At 43.2% G+C, this 12,652-nt stretch overlaps 2 protein-coding genes across 8 annotated transcripts in view; one reads left to right on the top strand and one right to left on the bottom strand.

Annotated features, from left to right (window-relative positions):
* irf10 (interferon regulatory factor 10) overlaps positions 1-5,620 on the top strand; it is a 53,555-nt gene extending 47,935 nt beyond the window's left edge. For both annotated transcript variants that reach the window (XM_077225103.1, XM_077225102.1), the window contains one exon: positions 5,266-5,620. In XM_077225103.1, coding sequence (XP_077081218.1) covers positions 5,266-5,364 — 99 coding nt within the window. In that variant the 3' untranslated portion in view covers positions 5,365-5,620. The remainder of the gene's footprint in view (positions 1-5,265) is intronic.
* A 1,059-nt stretch (positions 5,621-6,679) lies between these two features.
* The window catches only part of LOC143733391 (uncharacterized), a 71,061-nt gene continuing 65,088 nt past the window's right edge, over positions 6,680-12,652 (bottom strand). For all 6 annotated transcript variants that reach the window (XM_077225094.1, XM_077225097.1, XM_077225096.1 and 3 more), the window contains one exon: positions 6,680-7,851. In XM_077225094.1, the coding sequence (XP_077081209.1) occupies positions 7,531-7,851 (321 nt within the window). In that variant the 3' untranslated portion in view covers positions 6,680-7,530. The remainder of the gene's footprint in view (positions 7,852-12,652) is intronic.

Here is a 12,652-nt window from a genome sequence, read left to right as displayed (position 1 = left end):
GGAGCGGCTATATCAAATCCTTCGCCAGCAGGATAAGATAAGCACGCACAAGTCAGGAGCACTGCTCAACACTCGGTGTGATGAATATCACTGAATTTTCAGGAGCACGTCTGCTCAACACCTAATGTGATGACTATCACTGACTTGAGCGGGGTAGCCGAGCCTGAGGTGGGGCAGCAAAGTAGAGAGAGTGGTGTTAGTGTGCTGTGCAACACTTACCTGTCTCCACAAGCGGCAGGGGGCGCGTGAGAAGGCGGATGACCGGGTCCTCGAACGCACCAAGCTGCCTGCTGGCGACCAAGGGGGAGCTGAGGGGTGTAAGGCTATACAGGGTCACACCCGCCAGACTGGCCCTCTTGGGACCCAGGAACAGATGAAATTGCTCTCTCTTTGAAGTGTGGGTACCGCTTGCTCCGCTTTTTTTTTTTTTTTTTTAGGGAGCCAGCGGCGGAACAGACACACACACAAACAAAGGCTCCACCCGGCCCTCACCCGGGGGGAGGGAGTGATCGTGCCACTCCAAGAGCATCTCATCCATTCCTGGGCGGCCCGCTCCGGAATGCTTTCGCTGTCGCTTGCCACCTGGCTTGGCAGCGCCTGGAGCGGGCTGGGCGTCTCTACTGCGGCCGGCTCCCTGCTGAGGCCTGGGTGGAGGCTGCTGCGGAGGGCCAGCAGGAGCGGCGGCCGGAGAACGCCCACGGCGACGAGCAGGCGGAGGAGCTGCCACCGGCGGCGGGTGGAGGCAGCAGCTGGCCACCGGGGCAGGATGTGCCGGATGACCTCCGTCTGCGCTTGAGCGGCAGAGAACTGTTTGATGCAGTTCTCCACCGAGTCGCCGACCAGCCCAACCTGGGAAATTGGGGAGACCAGGAACCGAACCTTGTCCGCATCCGCCATACCAACCAGGCTGAGCCAACGAAGGCGCTACTGGACCACCAAGGTGGACATCGCCAGACCGATCACGCACGCTACGACACCCGTACCCCGGAGGGTGAGGTCGGATGCAGTGCGGTGCTCACCTATGAGCGCACGGTCTGGATTACCCTCGTGCATGCCATGGGTGCCCTAGCCTGCAGCAACGCCATGGCACGCAAGAGGAAGGGGCTTGCCCACAGGCTTTGTAAGCTCTGCCCGTCGGAACGGACGAAACTCACAGGCCTTAGGGGGGAGACGAGGATCCCCCCAAAAGGCAGCGGCCGCCGGACACAGGTGCACCTGTGTCGACAGACCGCTCCAATGGAGGGACACCTCGCAACCCTTCACCGTTCCTCCATCAAGGGTAATGAGGGGGAAAAGCTATTCAGGCAGTTTCTGGCAGAGAAAGATGCTGTTCACCACCTGATAAGCTCTCCATGCATTTCGGGAAAGAAAGGCACTGGGGCGGCGAGCTGAGAACCAGCGCGGCCCGCCCCAAGATACCAAACTCCAGATTCCAACCGAGACTGAACGGGACACGGTGGAGGTTCCACTCGAGCCCGGCAGCCTCGGCGGCCCGTTTCAGCATAGCTGATAATTCTGGATCCGGCTCGGGCAACATTGAACTCCCGGAGGGAGACAATGCAGCCGAGTCATCATCTCCAGAAGTCAGCTCACCCTCTGATGCTGCAATCGGCGTCCTGTCCTCCAGGGGAGCCCCGAGTGAAAACGCTGGCCCACCCATTACAGATGGACCAGCAGACAACACAGGAGGCTCCAGTGGTTGCAGTGGAAGGGAGGAGTGAGGAGCCCACAGGGAATGGTTACCGGGCGGGACATCCAACACTATCCTCCGGTCACCCATCCCACACAGCACCCGAGGGTGGGGCATGGTAATGGGGACTCGCTCTCCGCGAACGAAGGCGAGTCTCGCCCTCAACACTGCGACAGTCATGTTCCCACAGTGAAAACATGAGCTGTCCACAAAAGCTGTCTCAGCGTGCTGTAAGCCAAACACGTGACACAACAGTTGTGACCATCAGAGAGAGACAGGGAACGACCGCACCCAGAAACGCACGGGCGGAATGACATCTTGAAAAAGACGCAAACGCACCCGTGTTGCTCTTTCAGAAAATAGGACCGTCACCAGTGCCGGAGCACACAGGGAAATGACCGCGGCAACACTGAACAGAAAACTGAAACAGTGAAGCACTCACTTTTCCGCCCTCTAACCAGCCATCAACACACACAAACATTTAGAAATTTGTTGCTGTTAAAACAGCAGTTGAGAGCTCAAAGCTCGCGATCACCGCTGCACTCGCGCTGTAGAACACCAGCACTGGGAGAGTCTTCCTGAAGAACACCGACACACTCGCTCGTTGTAGACAACAGCACTCTCAGAGACATCAAACGATCGGCTCCGAAGCGAAAGGCAACTAGTGCGTGCATCCACTTCCGTATTTATACCCGCGCCGCGGGGGCGGAGTGTGTGATGCGAATCACGCACGCCAATTACATTGGCTCGTTCAATAGTACTCGAAGATGATAGGCTCCCTAGCGTGATCCCATTTCAGTCGCGTCGACTACGTCCGACGTTATCGACTGAAAGGGAACTGTGATTCTACTGTAAGGTCCATTGTTGTGGCAATCAGATTTGAAAAATCTCTATGGTATCATGCTAACTTACACAGACATCAAGAATCAGCATATGAATCTCAACAATGGTGACTATTAAAAAATGAATCATGCTGGGAGCCATGGATAATTTTTGTATAATGCTAGTACCCAGCATGCATTGCAGCATGAGTCGTTTTTTTAAAGGTCACCATTGTTGAGATTCATATGCTGATTCTTGATGTCTATGTAAGTCTTAAAAATTCAATACATTTTCTGTGAAACTTTTTCTGCACAAACTGTTTGTAAAGTCTTTCATAATATCTGATGGTCACAACTTTACTGGCACTTCCTTGTAGAATCACAGTTTTGAATAAAACAAATGACATGTTGCCCTTTTAATAAGAGAATAGACTCTGGATGAGATCAGTGCATCAAGTCACTAAATGATGATTGTCATTATGGATTTTTAACAATAAACACCCATTCATAGTTTTCTTTGACTTTTGCGTCATTACATATTTGTTTTATAAACACTCAATTACAGCATCCAAAAAAAAAACTTGCAAGCAAAAGTCAAGGGACAAGCACAACTAAAGCAAATGCTGATCTCCATCATGGTGACCTTAAACGAAACTCAAATCATCAACTTCTAAGCCTCTGTTAATTCTAATACGAACTTCTGTAGACGTCTGACAGAAATAAAGTCAGTCTGGTTAGTAATAAGTGAAGCTGGTAATGCTGTTTGTAGAGTTGTTTAATCCTCCTCTGCTGAGATCTTCAGAGATTTAATGTCTTCTTTTCTCTTCAGTTGATTTCATCTCAGCCAATAAAGCTTTCTGTCAGTAAAGTTAATCACAGAACAAAGGGAGCAGGGAAAATTACTCGCTGCTCTTGACTAAAGAACTGTTGTTGCTTTAATAATGATTAGTCTATATTTAATTTATAGTTTATGCCGTGCAGACTTTGATAACTTTATTCAATTTCTGTATACGTCCTACCTGTTACACAGGTAAATATGACATTTATTATAGGTTTATGTGAGGATTGTTTGAAGTTCACTTAAATTAAAAGTTGTTGTATTTTTTTCAAGGCTAATAAATATGGAAAAATTTGATAGCTTTCAATTACATTGTAATGTTTAATGGCTATAATTAATGTTTAAAATTAAGGGGGGGGGGGGGGGATCAGTTTTATTCAGACATCAATAGCTGTATTAGTATCAGTGATACTGGCCTTCTTTCATAAAAAGATGCCATTAAACAAGTATTTAAAATATATTGTCTTTAAGTTGTCTCTACAATAATTTGTAGATTAACTGTGAAATTATTACATTGTAAAATATATAAACTTATATTAACCTATAAACATGTAAGTGTTTTTAATTGCGATTAATCTCAGAAAAAATAGGATTGAGTTATTTTTTTAATCTATATATATATATATATATATAATATTTTAATATTTTATATAAAATGTCCGTGGTTAGTCATGGGTCATGTATGGCATTAAAAAAGGCATTAAAAAGCATTCAATTTAATTTGAAGATACCTGCAGAAACCCTGTGTTAAAATACTGATATTCTGGTCTATAACTCCTCATTGGCTGTCAGTCATCGCCGATGTAGTTTTCAGTCAGAACACTTTCACACAGCAGGATTTTTAATCGCCGACAGGTCCAGATATTTAGCATGCCAAATATCTCACAGGTGTCGCGACTCGTCTTGTTCTCTCAGATCGTGTCTTTGATCATTCTCACTGCGTGATTGTCACTCACGTGAACAAGCACTGATGTGTCTATGATTTCGGGCATTTTTCAGCGAGCGAAAATCGGGTCTAAAATCGTTCAGTGTGAACTCGGCATAAGTGTGCTTTCAGGTTCTCATCAAGAAGCTGCCAATCGCCGAGCTTTAAATTCTGTATTCTATATTAAACCGACCCCTTTGACAACAGTATAACATAATAATGCATATATTTTAATGTATTATTTGCAGATATAATCATTATCTCCATAGTCATCTCAATAGTAACATATTCAGAGGCTCATGGGTACTGCAGTATTTGATGCCATTAGACAGAGAATCAACAGAAAAATGTGAAAAAATGTTGTTGTTTTTTTTCAGAAATTAAACTAAAATATTTAGAAGTGACGGTCAAAACATATGGGCACCGGTTTCCACCACTTAATTTACATAATTGCATAACAATTACACAGTTTTCTCATAGATATGAATTTCAACAGCCACACCATGACTGAACAAAATCATAAGTCATTATTATTAAAACTTAATTATAGGAAATGTTCTCATTATTATGGATTCAGTATTATGATATAATGAATCTTAATTATGACATTGTATCTTTTACTTATGAGATACAAAGACATAATTATGAGATATGTTCTCATTATTCTGAGACAAAGGGGCAGAGCTGTGGTAAGGACCAAAACATCATTTTAAGCAATTTAACTTATTCACACAATCATTTATTACTTATTAATTTACCTATTCATTATTTTATCATCTATTTTATAGACTTATTTAAGTATACAATATAAACACAATATAAAATGTCCTGATATTTAAGTTTATCCCCTAAAATATAGATTGTTTTTGTTGTTGTGCCAATGTAAATCATGCACTTTTTTGTAAAAGCAGCAGTTCTTTGACTACCAGCAGAGGGCATTGTGGAATAATCATACAAGACATGAATATTCTCTCTCTTTCTCTGTGTGTAGGTGATTCCTCTGTTTGCTGTAGAGTGTCTCCGCAGGCATAATGCCCCAAATAATGTGGAGATGAAGCAATCACCCCCACACACGGAAACCAATGACTAGACACACCTCAATCACAACAGCACACACGTCAACATCCCTCTGTTGGATATCTGCAAATAATGATAACATTCATATTTCTGTAACTAACTGCAGAAGAATGAAATGTGTTCACTTTTTTCTCTCATTATGAAGCTTTATATCTTTAGTCTAATCTTTATTTTTACTTGTAATCATGATACTGATGCAATTATGATTTATCTTTTTGTAAAATTATGTGTGGAAAATTAAATACAAATAAAGAGTTTGTTTAATCTTCTGTATCATTTGGTTATTTCAGAAGGCAAATGTGACAGCTTGTAGTGAAGAGATTGTATGTCACATTACATATGGGCAATGTTTAGCAGTCTGACCCTGAAACCCTTAAGTGCCCCTATTATGCTTTTTCAGATATTCCCTTTCATTCAGTGTGGGATTTAGCTGTTTGTAAATGTTTAATGTCTGCGAAGTTTTAAAACAAAGTGCACAACAAATTAAATTTTTTTTCCAAAAAGAAAGGATTGATTCTGAACTGCCGAAACGAGTCGTCAGCAATTCCAGTTTCACTTCCTGTTCAAACAGTAACAGTGTAAGAAATTTGCAAAATGCAAGCCTATGATCTTCATTGGCTGCCGGCGAACGACGTCTACTTTCGCCCTTGAACACTGTAGTTGTAGCTGAGACTGGAGTTTCATGTCGTTGTTCATGTCGAGAAGATGCTGTTTTCTGCACTGCAAATCCAGTTTGGATGTGCTACAAAAGGATGAGGACTTGCGCTGGAATTGATACGGGGAAACCGGCGCCATTGTTACCTTTTGTATCACTGTGTATCAATCGCTGAGGAAGAGCTGAAATGTTTCCGACACACGCTGTAAGCAGTCGAACAATTATAACACAGTAGGCCATCTGACCAATCAGAGCAGAGCAGACTTGCGGAAAGAAGGGGTTTACAAAGACTGTGGCTGCGTCTGAAATCCCATACTCTCTTGGGGAGGTACTTATTTTGAATAAGACATATCATATATTTTGAGCAGTTTACATTTGAAGGTGTGAAATTAATGGATTACAGCGATTTATTCTTTAAAAACAAATTCAGGTATTGCTTTTCACTGTAGCCTGATTTCTGCTCCAAGCCAGAGTTTTGCGTTTAACATTTTAATTTTTTCATTAGCTTGAGATGTTACCATACATATATTAGCATTTATACGTATGTATGATGCTTCTCAATGTTTTGACTTTCTGACCTCAGGAAACCATAATTTAGAATATTTCGTCGATGGTATTGTTTTCTTTTGTCGTTTCATTGCGATGCTAAAAATGGAATTAGATCCTTTCGATATAAATCTAGAAAGCCGTTCTTTTATTTCTAGCCAACATTGTATTACAGTCTCACAACTTTAAAAATATACAATTTTAGAGCATTTAGAACATTTATAAAGAAAAAAATCTAACAGCAAATATTATTTGAGAAACCACAACAACAAAAAATAAATCAGAGAAAAATAAAGTGATAGAGTGTGCTTAATCAAGAGTAGATATACCCGTATCTGAGTTCAAAACACTAGATTTCTGTCATTTCCCCCTTTTTCTGATGTGTCATTAGCACCATCACTCTTAAAAAACATCAGGCCCAGGGTCGTGTATGAGTTTGGTTTCAGTCCATCATTAGTGTCTCTTCCCTGGGTAAGAACAGGCTGGACTGTGTAATGCTAAAGTGAACTAGCATATTGACCCCACACTGAAAGCTTGGCTGAAGGCTGCTTTACATTCAGCTTGCCTGCTGGACTGAAGGTACAAACGCAGTTCATAAGCATGAAACAAGACTGCATTACCAAAATAACAGTAGACTATTTCGTTTAGCATATTCACAGAACACTTGTAATGATATAATTATGTACTTTGTCTTTTTTTCCATCCCGTAGCATTGGTTTGTTATAATACTGATTGAAACGACATACCCTGCAGAAAGAGGCTTGAGATTAGCATAACTAAAAGGTGCGTGGCATCACAAGTAAGTGATTTTTTGATTGTCTCATTGTGCATTTTGGGATTCGCTAGCATGTGTTGTTCTACATTCTGAAATCACGTTTAATGGGAGAGGACCGATTTACTAGCTGTTCCGCTATATCTATGAGGTTACCAATAATCATTTGCTAAATCCTTCCAGAGGATTGAGGTCAACTGGAAACATCACTGCCGTCTCTCGAGCTTCGAGCCTTGAGGTAAATGGGTGCTAGTCTTGCTTCCGGGTGGCAACTCGGGGGCGGACCAGCGTCTCTTGCGTGTGCGCGGTGGCTCTGAAGGCTGCGGCGCTGGGATGGTTGCGCGGGGGGGGGGCATCTCCATCGGCCCGCTAGGAGCAAGTGTGGGAGTCAGAGCCAGACACACGTCCCCGGCGCTGAGCTGCCTACACTGCAGCCCGTACAGCTGCGCACTCCGCTGTGGACTGCAGGAAGACCAGCCACGGTCCCGCACGAAGAACGGATACTCCGCTAACACTGTGAGAAGCTCCTGCCGGAACAAGAAAACACACTTCGGTAAGATGACAACACTTCACTGACAAAGACACTTGAGAGAATAACTGCCAAGAAAAGGATCCGCACTAAAGCCACAATTTCGCAGAAAGAGAAATACAAATCATAACTCTTTGTTAGAAAACATAATTTATTGTTATCAAGTAACACCGTGTCCTAACTACAAGCAACGCGCGATAAAAGGTATCTTTTCCATGATAATCAGAGTTTTTGTTCTACCAGCCGCGACGGCGACACGCGACGATTCTATTTTAGAAATTTCTATTTTTCTGCGACGTCTTGCTGGAACAACAAACACAAAGTGTGGCAATGATGATCTCAGGTACTGTGTATGTGCTTCATTTAATGTTAAAAGTGTGTAATGTATCTTTGAATGTCATTTAGTGCTGCCAGCTTTGTAGCTGTAAAAGCAACAATGGATAATTCACCTCAGATCTTGAAATTAAACAAATGGAAACAAGAACATTCAAACTGTGAACAAACAAGTGTATTCTTTGACATAGATTGTTTTAGTAACTCAGTTGCCTATCTATTTTTAATAATGTTTAAATGATGTAATATTTGTGAATTTGATTATGTAGCCTACTTATCCAATTTCTTGCGAGTGCCATCAAGATTACTTGGTGTGAGAGCCCGCCCACATACTGTTCTGATTGGCTGTGGGTTTTGATTGATTTTGACGCATCTTGCAGTCACGTCGTGTCTAGTGTGGACAGACAAATTATTTGTCGCTGGAATCTTATCGCATCGCATCTGGTTAGGACACGGTGTAAAGCAGCATACGTCATCACATAAAAGTCTCCTTTCCTAATCAGCATTTCCTCTTTCTGAAAACCATGTTGGACCAACACTAGTGGAATGAGTAAACTTCTGTTTTGTCAATTGAAGTTGACTCTACACAATGGAATGCTTTTTCTCACAAAAAGTCTAAGAATTGTTCTTCGTAAAGTAAACTGGTAGAAGAGTTAGGTACCTTCCATTGAATTACACCGACTTTCAAACAAACTCAAGCAGTATGGTTGCTTGGCAACCAAAGACAACAGAATTTGGTTTGGCACCAAAACCTCTTGCAGGAGCTCAAGTGCTCAAATGCTCTTTGAGAAAGAACGTCTTGGTTACGTATGTAACCCTCACCTTCAAGTTTTAGAAAACGAGCCAATGGCATGAAAATGCCTTGGGTCTGCGGACTTTGCATGCCACGACTCCGCCCCACCGCGTGGGTATAAAAGGAGGAGCGCTGACAATCTCGCATTATGTTTTCCTGCTGAGGAGCCGAGACTGAACTCCAGGCTGTTCCAGCAGTACAGCGGTTGTGGCAGAGGGACGTAACATCTCTGTTCCCTCGTCAGGGAACGAGGGTTGCATACAGTACGTAACCGAGGCATTCCCTTTCATTCAGTCGCTGCGAGTTAAGTCAGTGATTGACGAAATGGGGGTCCCAATCTAATCAGGCCCCATCGCTGTCTTGAGCTCAAGTCTGAGCTTCCCGTTGTGAAACTAGCATGGACGAAGGACTCCTACTTAACACAGGAATGCCAAGGGTCACTGGGAAGCATATCTCAGTGGAAATATGCAACACAATGCCTGCCCGAAGGGAGGTCTTACAGAATACACATATGACCCGAGTAGGGGATGCATATGGAAACTCAGAGGTATCCAGCCCGCAGGGTGGAATATCTAAATCTCGATCGAGAGAGACAGTACAAGAGGGTACAACCCCAAATCAGAAAAAGGTGGGACATTTTGTAAAATGCAATAAAATCAAGAATCTGTGATTTGTTCATTCTATTGAACCTTTTATTAACTGACAAAAGTACAAAGAAACGTTTTCCAATGTTTTCACTGACCAACATAATTGTATTTTGTAAACATGAACAAATTTTGATTTTGATGGCTGTAACACACCCCCAAAAAGTTGGAACAGAGATCAAATAAAAGTGAAAAAAATTATCCAAATTAGATTATCCAACTATTTTGAAACAGTCCACAATGAGCAGGTGAATTGGTAATAGTTGAGGGTATCATGTTTGGGTGTAAAAGTGCTTCTCAGTCTTTTTAAGCAAAGATGGGTCATGGCTCATCACTTTGTGCCAAATATCATGAGAGAATTGTCAAACAATTTAAAAAAATTCCATTTCTCAATGCAATATTGCCAAGAATTTATGCCTTTCATCATCTTCCATACATAATATTGTCACAAGATTCAGGGAATCCAGAGAAATCTCAGTCTGTGTTGGGTAAGGCAGTAGACCTCTGTTGAATGTGCGTGACCTTTGAGCCCTCAGATGGTATTGCACAAGATACAATCATGCTACTCTGTTAAATACAGACACATGTGATCAGAAGTAATTTGAAAACCATTTTCACTGAACACAGTCTGACGCTTCATCAAGAAATGCCACTTGAATCTCTGTTACGCAAGGAGAAAGCTTTACATCAGTTCTATGTGGAGATGCCGGTGAGTTCTCTGGCCCTGAGCTCATCTCAGACGGTCTAGAAGACAGTGGGAATGTGTGCTGTGGTCAGATGAGCCCATGTTTCAGCTTGTTTTTGGGAGAAAATGGACACCGAGTTCTCAGTCCCAAAGACGAAAGGGACCAACCAGACTTTCACCAGCGACAGGTGCAAAAGCAAACATCTGTACTGGTATTGAGGTGCATCATTGCAAACAGTATGGGTAACTTGCATTATTGTGGAGGTACCATTGACATGGAGGCATATATTTAGAATGTACAGAGACATAAACTGCCATCAAGATGACATCTTTCCTGGGAAGCAAGACAATGCCAGGCCTCATTCTGCACATGCTAAAACTGAGTGGTTTCTAGAAACTCTGCACCATTGAAGGGATGTGTCTGCCTGTTTACTGCAGTCCAGATATGATCTTATGGAACATGTATCGACCCATCATGAAAAGGAGAATCAGGCAACGATGACCACAGACTGTTGAGCGGCTGTCTTGTATCAGACAAGATTGGACAAATATTCCTATAGCAAAACTCCAACAATTAGTATCCTCAACTCCCAAATGATTAAAAAGTGTAATTAAAAGGAAAAGTGATTTGACACAGTGGTAAACATGTCTCTGTCCCAACTTTTTTGGGGTGTGTTGCAGCCATCAAAATCAAAATTTGTTCATATTTACAAAATACAATTATGTTGGTCAGTAAAAACATTGGAAAACGTTTCTTTGTACTTTTGTCAGTTAATAAAAGGTTAAATAGAATGAACAAATCACAGATTCTTGATTTTATTGAATTTTACAAAATGTCCCAACTTTTTCTGATTTTGGGTTGGACAAGAGGAGAGTGAGGAGGGTTTAGTCTCCTCTCTCCTCTAAGGAACCTGATGACTAGGTCATGCTTCCTCACAGACCTACCTTCAACTGCATTGTGATGTGCGGCGATAGCGGCAACATGCACTTTGAGGGTGGAGGGAGACAGCCTTCGCTCCAACCTATCTTGCAGGAAGGAAAGCACAACACTGATCGGGCATTTTCTGGGGTCTTCTCGGCGAGAAGAGCACCAGGTGACGAAGAGGTTCCACTTCAGAGCATAGGCATGTCTCGTGGACAAGGCTCTAGCTGAAGTGATGGAGGTGGTACCAGAGGGTGCCCCGTCTCTGAGAAAGGAGGTCCTTCCTCAGAAGAATTGGCCAGGGAGAGACTGTCGTGAGGAGCACTAGTTCGGAGAACCAAGTCTGGGTGGGCCAATGAGGCACAACCAAAAGGACCTGCTTCTCGTCCTCCCTGATCTTGCACAGTGTCTTGTCTCAGCGAGTTGTGACATACGGCGAGAACTTAAATCACCTAGTCGGTTGGTGTATGCTATTGAGGCCGTGTTGTCTGAATGGATTAGTACGTGTTGGTCCTAGAGCAACGCTCGGAGGCGGTGCAGAGCCAAGCGTACTGCCAGCAACTCGAGGCAATTAACATGCTAAAGGCGCATGGGGTCCTGTCCAGGATCCCGCTTGCTCATTGCACCCCAGCCCGTGGTGGAAGGATCTGTTGAGACAACAACGTGCCTGGAAACTCCTTCTAAGGGTACTCAGGCCCGTAGAAAGGAGAGGTAACTCGCAGTGACTGAACGAAAGGGAACTCTGTTTCGGAACTGTGGAACTGTGTACCCATAGGGGCTAAAGGTGCATTTGACTTCTCCTTTAAACCAATAGATGGCACTCAAATTCAGCTCAGCACTTTTCTTAACAACCGCTTTCAATGATACAAATGGAGTTTGGTTGATCTTTGACACAATCTTGGAAGTTGATTGTGCGCTAATTTAATCTAATAAATTGATCTTTTTTTATGTTGTAGATTTATGTACATAAGAATCTACCGTATTTTCCGCACTATAAGGTGCACCGGATTATAAGGCGCAGCTTCAATGAATGACCTATTTTAGAACATTAACTATATATAGGGCGCACCGGATTATAATGCGCATAAGATACTGCAGTCAAACGTTTGACTGGGTTTGCGTTATGCATCCACTAGATTTGCTAAAGGGAATGTAGCGAGATCGCTGCGCCGGAGGCGAGGCGTTTATTACTAAGCGTGAGCGCGCTGGGGCGGGCACGTAACTTACATTCGCAGCCTGACTCATACGAGTATTCATGTGCGGCGGCTCGCTGACAGCAACAGCTGGCTGTTTTGAATGAGACGACCCGGTTACTGTGAACGGGGAACACTTTATGAACATTCTGTGACGCGCAAGTAGCGCCGGGGACAGTGTGTCTGTTCATATGTCTGTTAGTAAGAGTGAGCGCTCGTGAGCGGGCAC

This window comes from Siphateles boraxobius, unplaced genomic scaffold, assembly GCF_051911475.1.
Source record: "Siphateles boraxobius isolate OS27281-9 unplaced genomic scaffold, OSU_SipBor_1 99, whole genome shotgun sequence".
Lineage (NCBI taxonomy): Eukaryota > Metazoa > Chordata > Actinopteri > Cypriniformes > Leuciscidae > Siphateles > Siphateles boraxobius.
The sequence above is the reverse complement of the archived record's forward strand: the minus strand, read 5'-3'. Positions and strand labels throughout refer to the sequence as shown.